Below are 8,203 nucleotides of genomic sequence, written 5' to 3'. Positions count from 1 at the left end.
ATCAAATCTGAAATTGTGATTTTTATCTCCTGCAAAGAATATTTACCTTATTGCAATTTTAGTTTTCTTAGGATCCTTCTTTACCTCACTAAACCAGTTTATCTCAGTGGCTTCTTTTGGCTCAGCTGTCCGTTTCTAATTCCCATCATCTTTTCTCTTTCATCATAGCCTTTTCTGAGATTTCAGTTTGAATTTGTCTCACTGAGGTCCTGACTTCTTGTGTTCTACCAAGAATGGAAAGCTGTTTACAAAATAATTTGTTCTGGTTTCTGTAGTATATCATTTTCAGATCTCTTCATCGTCCTCTAAGTCTTCAGGGTTGTTGTTTCTTTCAACTATTTTTAATCTCCTGTTCTGATTGGCACCATATTCGTTTTTCCCTTTTAGATTTACTCATCCAAGAAGAGCTATTTATCTAGACTTGAAGATGGCCTACAAAAAAAAAATGTGCCCATGCTTCTACCATTGTTGATCAGATCACTGGCTATATTCGTGGATAAAAGACTCATAGTGACAATAAAAGAATAAACTGTAGTTAGTGTGAGAAGAAAACAATATATCACAAGGTACTATGAAGCTTACAAAATCTCAGGGAGATCCATGGAACAAGATATGATTGGTACTGTTTTGGTTACCTAGTGCTGCTCTGACAGAAATATACCACAAATTGGATGGCTTTAACAAACAGGAGTTGATTCTCTTACAGTTTGGAAGCTTTAAGTCCAAGTTCAAAGTGTCAGGCTCTAGGGGCTGAGTGAAAGCCCCTCAACCTTAGACTTCAGCTCTGCCTCCTGCTCCCAGCCCACTGAAGCTAGAAGCTTTTTTTCACTCAAACAGCTGCTGGCTGCTGAGACTGACAAGCCCAAGGTTGACAAGTAAAAAGATACAGTCCTGATATTACCAAACCACACAGCAGGCCATTAATTCAAGTACATTAAAAGTGCTAATATCAGCAAAGCATGGCAGGCTACTGAACAACGACTTGGCTACATGCAGGATTCAAGTGTGCCATAAGCTAGAGACCATTCCTCCAAGGCTTCTCCTTATTTACAGGAGGCAGACCATATCCTGAAGGCAGCTACTCAGCTGCTCACAGTAGATTCCACCATGGAGTTGATCACCAGTCTCATCATGGGGAATAACTACCACCAGCTGCCCAGCCACTCAACCAGGCCCAGCCAAGTTGACACACAAACCGAACTACCACAGCCATTGTAACAAATGGCAACCAAGTGGGTGGTTTATAACAACAGAAATGTATTCTTTCATAGTTATGGAGACTATTTCAACTACCACAATAACCATACTTGGAACTCTTACAGTGGAAACCCCACTGCTCAGTACTTAAGTTGTTAGGATTTAGACTTCAGACGCTTACCTGAGCTGCCCCAGGAGATGTATTGAGTTTATCACATTGCTTATAAAGAACTTCACAGTCCCTGTGCATGGCCAGATCTTCCTTCCAGACTCATGTCAGTCAACTACTAAACAGAATCTAAGTCACATCCAAAACTCTGGCTCTAGTAAGTGGGAATTTTTACTTTCTTAGCATTTGATATACAGGAAACCTACTAAAGGAAAGTAAGAATGGCAGTTGAGTGAACTAATGAAAGAATCTATTGCAAGAAGCAAGTTTAGTGATGGATGGAACTCATCTGCCCACTGACCCTTGGTCTATAAGCTTAATCTAAGATAACTTTCCTATACTGGATTGGAGTCTTTCACCCACTGATTCTCTAGGACTCTATACAAAAGAAGGATTTAAAACATTACAACCTCCTTCTTGCATTAACTCTAGAGCTTCTCTGGCCCAATCTTTCCCCACAGAACTTCATTTTCTCAAATTAATTGTTTTACAAATAGTTACCCATAAAGCTCCCATTTCAGAGCCCGTCACACTCACTAGTTATTAAGAATTGCATTCCAGTCTCTGAGTGAAAATATAAATATGTGGGTAGAAAAAGGAAAAGGCAATTTTGACCCGCTTTACAATTTCCAGATTGGTACAGTTCCTAGGTGCATTAACTAGGGGCAGAATTGTGGAGGGACCCTGGGAAAATCAATTGACTTGTTTGATATTTGATTAAATTATCTCTAAGCAGGATTCTAAAGATAATGTCTTACGATTTTATGAAATTATAAAGTTATTCACTTACATGTTTGAAAAGTTATTTTCTTGACAAAAGTGTTTCATGATCTTTCAATAAGTAGGGCTAGAACAACTGGATATCCACATGCAAACTAAGGAAACTTATCTTACACCATACATAAAATTAACTTAAAATGGATAATAAACCTAAATATAAGGGCAAAAATGATTAAATTCTTAGCAGAAATATGGGAGTAAGTCTTTGTGACCTCAGATTAAGCAAAGGTTTTCTAGATACAACACCAAAAGCATAAGTGAAAAAAGAAAAATTGGGCTTCAGCAAAATTAAAAAATTTTGTACTTCAAAGGACACCATCAAGAAAGTGAAAAGACAACCACAGAATGGGAGAAAAATACATAAAAATTATGTATGTGATAAGGGCATTGTATCCACAATATATAAAGCACATTTATAATCAACAATTGAAAGATAACTAAGTTTAGCAATGTATGAAGAATGAATGTAGGACAATTAGAAGTTGTCAAAAATGAAATAGAGTGCATAAAGATCACTATCATAGGCATTGATGAGCTGAAGTGGACTGGTATTGGCAATTTTGAATCACACAATTATTATATGATATACTATGCCAGGAATGACAAAATGAAGAGGAATAGTGTCACATTTGCCATCACAGAGAATGTTAAAGATCTGTCCTGATGTACAATGCTGTCAGCGATAGGATAATATCCATACCTCTCCAAGGAAGACCAATTAATACTATTATTCAAATTTGTGCACCAACCACCAAAGCCAAATAGAAGGAAATGGAAGATTTTTACCAACTTCTGCAGTCTGAAATTGACCAAATATCTGAAATTGACCAAACATACAATCAAGATCTACTGGTGATTGGAATGCAAAAGTTGGAAACAAAGAAGAATCACCAGTAGTTGGAAAGTATGGCCTTGGTGACAGAAATGACACTGAAGATTGCCTGACAGAATTTTGCAAGACCAGGGTCTTATTCATTGAAAATATCTTTTTTCAACAACATAAACCATGACTATACACATGGACCTCATCAGATGGAATACACAGAAATCAGACCAACTATATCTGTGGAAAGAGGCAATAGAGAAGCTTAATATCTTCAGCCAAAACAAGGCCAGGAGCTAACTGTGGGATAGACCATCAATACTCATATGCAAGTTCAAGTTGAAGCTGAAGACAATTAAAACAAGTCCACAAGAGCCAAAATATGGCCCTGATTATATAAACCTGAATTTAGAGACTATCTTAGGAATAGATTGATACATTGAACACCAATAACCAAAAACTGATAAGTTGTGGGTTGACCTGAACAATATCATAGGTGAAGAAAACAATAAGTCATTAAAAAGACAGGAAAGGAAGAAAAGACCAAAATGGATGCTGGAAGACACTCTGAAACTTGCTATTGAAAAGAGAGTAGCTAAAGCAGATGGAGGAAATGACAAGATAAAAGAGCTGAACAGAAGATTTCAAAGAACAGCTCGAGAAGACAAAGTCAATTATTATAATGAAATGTGCAAAGACCTGGAGTTAGAAAACCAAAAGGGAAGAACACACTCAGCATTTCTCAAACTGTAAGAACTGGAGGATTTCTGGTAAGGTGGCAGAATAGACAGACTATTTACACAGACCATTCTTCAACAAAGAAAAGAGAAACAAATGGGCATAGATAGAGAGGATAATCCTGGAGCCCTGAGCTTTTTCCAATTATTTCTTTATCCCTTCCCAGGTTCCAGTTTTTGTTTTTTTCTCTTCCCTTTCCCTGGTTCCCATCTTTTTTCTTTCTTTTGGTCCTTCCCATTCCTTGCTTTGCTTTTTGCATTTTTCTCATTTTTTTCTTTATTATTCTTATACTCTAGCTCTTTTTTCTTATTCCCCCCTCCCCAAATATTGGTGGTGGTGGTGGGGGGGTGGGCTTCAGCTCTCTTCCTATTTATATTTCTTTTTAAAATATTTCTTCTCATTTATTGCCTTTCCTTTTTTCTTTCTTTCTTTTTTTTGGGGGGGGGTTATTGTTCCTATGTTGTCTGTTTTTTGATTATTGTTTTTCTCTAACTGAGTAGGAGACACCAACTGTGCTCATATGACCCAAACATACCCACACCTCCTGCAGTCCCACATACTGATGAAGGGACACCACTTGTTTCTACAACTACTGGCTAACAATAGACAACAGCCAATATGAGCCCAACTCACCATTAATTGCTCTTCACAAACAGCTAACAGAGATCTGTGCACCCACTCTCAGTTTCTATCACACCCACCAGGAGATAGGTAGTGAGTACATAAGTGCTACCAACTAATGAATAGAGGAGCACAGTACCCTGCTTACTCAAATATATCAAAACAAAGCAAAGAAAAAAATATTGGGTAAATCACACCAACATACAATCACCAATTAAATATAAATACAGCATCACAATGTCTCAGAGACAGCAGACCATAACAGTCTACACAAAAAAGCAAGAAAAAGTAATAGAAACAAGGGACCAGGATACAGACCCAGAAAACATCCCAGAGGAAGCAGCAGCATTGGAACTACCTGATAAGGAATTTTAAAAAAAAATTATATTTAGGTACTTTCAACAGATTGAAAAACAGATCAAGAAAAACACTAACAAAATTAAGGAAAACACTGACAAAACCCTAGGACAATTTTGGAAGTTTAGATATCAACAATAGGAAGATCAACAGAAAAAGAGTAAACACATGGAAAATGAATAACACCCTCCTTAAAAACAACTGTGTAATAGAAAAATTAAATAATGGAATTAAAAAATTCCTTGAATCAAATAAGAATGAAAACACAACATGCAAAAATCTTTGGGACAGTCACAGCCTTGAAGTAGTTCTATTGAGCAGTTCTACTCTGCAAACATGGGGCTGCCATGAGTTGGAATCAATTCAAGGACGATCAACAACAACATGCAAAGTTTCAGCCCCTCGGAGTGAAAGAGCACAATATCTTCTATTAACAGTTCTTGAAATTTTTCCTCAGATGTAACCAAAATTGCCTAAAGAATGCAGGAAATCTCCATGACATGCAGAGATTCCAGGTTGTGGTGTCTACAACAGTCAACGTGGAAGACCATGTCCTGGCAGTCTCTGAAAATATGTTTGTCCATAATAACTCCAAGCATGGGCAGAGGGCTCGGAGGCTTGACCCCTTGGAAGGTATGCCCTTTTATCTGGAACATGCTGCTCCCTGTATCAAAGCCATCAGCCCAAGTGAAAGATGGACGATGGGAGGTGCGACTGTGATCATCATGGGGGACAGTTTCTTTGATGGGTTACAGGTCATATTCAGTACCATGCTGGTCTGCAGTGAGCTGATAACTCCTCATGCCATCCATGTGCAGACGCCTCCTCAGCACATCCCTGGTGTGGTAGAAGTTACATTGTCCTACAAATCCAAACCGTTCTGCAAAGGGACTCCAGAAAGATTCATTTACACAATGCTCAATGAACCCACCATCCATTATGGTTTCTAGGGGTTACAGGAGGTCATTCCCCAGCACCCTGGTGACCCTAAGCCTTTGCCAAAGGAAGTAATACTCAAAAGGGCTGCAGACCTGGTGAAAACGCTGTATGGGATGCCACACAACAACCCGGAAATAATTCTGAAGAGAGCAGCAGACATCACAGAGGTCCTGTACAGTGTCCCCCACAATCACAACCACAACCAACTCCCAGCCCTTGCTAACACCTCAGTCCATGCAGGAATGATGGGTGTGAACTCTGTCAGTGGGCAACTGGCCATGAATGTCTCTGAGGCATCACAAGCCACCAATCAGGGTGTCACTCACAACTCAAGCAATGTGTTACCACATGGGTATGTGTTAAGCATTACCCCCCAGCTGTTGTTGTGGTTGTATGCCATAGAGTCGGACCCAACTCATAGCAACCCCTCCTTGGGTTTCCGAGGCAGTATCTCTACAGCAGTAGGTTGCCCAACCTTCCTTCCGAGGAGTGGCTGATGGGTTTGAACCACCAGCCTTCTGGTTAGCAGTCAAGTGCCTTAGGCACTATGCTACCAGAGCTCCCAGCAGACCAACTGTAACTATCACCACAAGCATGAATGGATACGGCACTGCTGCCATGTCCAATTTGGGTAGCTCCCCAACCTTCCTCAATGGCTCTGCTGCCAGCTCGCCCTACGCCATTGTACCATCCAGCCCAACCATGGCCTCTTCCACAAACCTCCCCTCCAACTGCAGCAGCTCCTCCAGGGTATTCTCTTTCTCACCAGCCAACGTAGTCTCCACTGTGAAACAGAAGAGTGCTGCTGCGCCAGTGGTCAGACCCCAGACTTCCCCACCTCCCATCTGCACCAGCACCAATGGAAACAGCCTGCAGGCAATATCTGGCATGATTGTTCTTCCCATGTGAAAGAATTTCCTTGAAGAATTTTATTAATTAAGAGGTTGTATTCTGCTACAGAGATTAATCTGATATAAATTCCAGAGTGGAACTTTTAACTCAGGCCTTTTTAAGAGGATTCATAATAACTGCAGATTTTTAAACAAACAAAATCACTGACCTTGCAAATACTGAAATTGGAAGGGATCTGCAAGTGCAGGGTGTTGGTTAAAGTTGTACCTCCCAAGTATTGGGGAGACATATTTATTCTGTGTGATAAAAGCAAATCCACTTTTTCTTTTCCTTTTTTTCTTTTTTAAGCTTAACTCTGTGGTCATTGGTCTTTTATAAATCATAAAGCAAGGGACACTATAAATAAGACTCCATGTTTTAATTTATGATTTTTTAAAGCTGTGTAAAGGAAGATTGAAGTGAGATATTTACAAAAAGTTACAAAAGGAAATAATAATAATAATAATAATAATAAAAGAGCTTGTATGGGACAGAATAGGAATGCCAGTTAAAGTTTTAGAAAACTAAGGTTCGGCTTTTGTGCCTTAAAGCATATCAAATGGTAGTTAGCTCAGCCAGTGCATTTTCAGTATATCACTTAACATGCCACCCCTTAGCAGTGCAAGCTTATTTATCTCTTTTGTATGTTGTCTTAAGTAACTGTGTAAATTCGTGCAGCCTGGAAAGTTAAAAAGCAAAGTAAGTGGTCACATTTCCCCTTCCATCAAAAGTCCAGTGCCTCTAGACAGATTGTTAAAACTGCATATTTAAATCAATATCACTCTCTTACGTCCACTTCTTTTGAAGCCCATGGCCTCTAGAGAGTGTGGCGGTGCATATATTGTGTGTGAATCTCCCTTGAGACTTCACGAAACAGGGTCCAGGCACAGAGTTCTACCTGATGCCCTTCAGTTATCAAGCCAAAATCTCACTTACACCTTGCCATCTCCAAGTTCAAAGTTCACTCACACTAAAAGCTGACTTCATACCAATACTTCATAACTGACAAAAGCAACATGGCCTCTATTTCAGATTTCCCATTAAAGAGAGTGTCTATACCAATTGACCCTAACTGTTTGTAACATAAGAGATTAAAACAACAGGCTTTGGAATTAAGAGTAAAATGGCAATGGGGAATGGAAAAGAAGGTTGAGACCTCCAAACTTAGTTTTCTGTTCTATGGAAATTTTTGCTTTTGTTATCTGGGAAGTGTTCTTAAAAATTAATAACGAAGATGCAGCAAAACTCTGAGGATACATTTACCCAATATTTTTTCTTTGCTGTTGTGTTTTTGTATTTAGTTATAAATACTGTAGATCTTTTGAGATTTTTTGCCAACGTTGTTGTTCTATTTATACATTTTAATGTCTTAAGATAATTGTTAAATGTCACAAAAAGATTTTACTGCATAGTTTGCAAAAAAAAAAAATATATATATATAGCTCACTACCTTTAGCTTGCACATACTTGCAACATTAATCAAAAGGCTTTTTGTTTTAAAGGGGATTTTGTAAAATATCCATAAAAATAATGTATTTTAAACATGAGAGAAAGAAGGGCTGCTTATGCTCAGGGAGACAGCTCAGGGGGTAGGAGTGCATGGAGTGATGGACACAGGGAAGAGGTAACTATCGGGAGGAAGTGGGAGGGGATATGTTGCATTGTGGTAAATTGTGATCAATGTCATG

General features: G+C 38.9%; 1 protein-coding gene across 1 annotated transcript; it reads left to right on the top strand.

The window, feature by feature from the left end:
* The first annotated feature begins 4,565 nt into the window (after window positions 1-4,565).
* Window positions 4,566-6,533, top strand: LOC103200967 (transcription factor COE1-like). Its single transcript, XM_042781614.1, is given in 3 exon segments — window positions 4,566-4,616; window positions 5,123-5,939; window positions 6,307-6,533. Coding segments are annotated over 3 exon segments (1,095 nt in total).
* Window positions 6,534-8,203: the final 1,670 nt, after the last annotated feature.

This window comes from Orycteropus afer, unplaced genomic scaffold (assembly GCF_000298275.1).
Source record: "Orycteropus afer afer isolate SDZICR_OR568_19922 unplaced genomic scaffold, OryAfe1.0 scaffold00137, whole genome shotgun sequence".
NCBI classification, from domain to species: Eukaryota; Metazoa; Chordata; class Mammalia; order Tubulidentata; family Orycteropodidae; genus Orycteropus; species Orycteropus afer.
The sequence above is the reverse complement of the archived record's forward strand: the minus strand, read 5'-3'. Positions and strand labels throughout refer to the sequence as shown.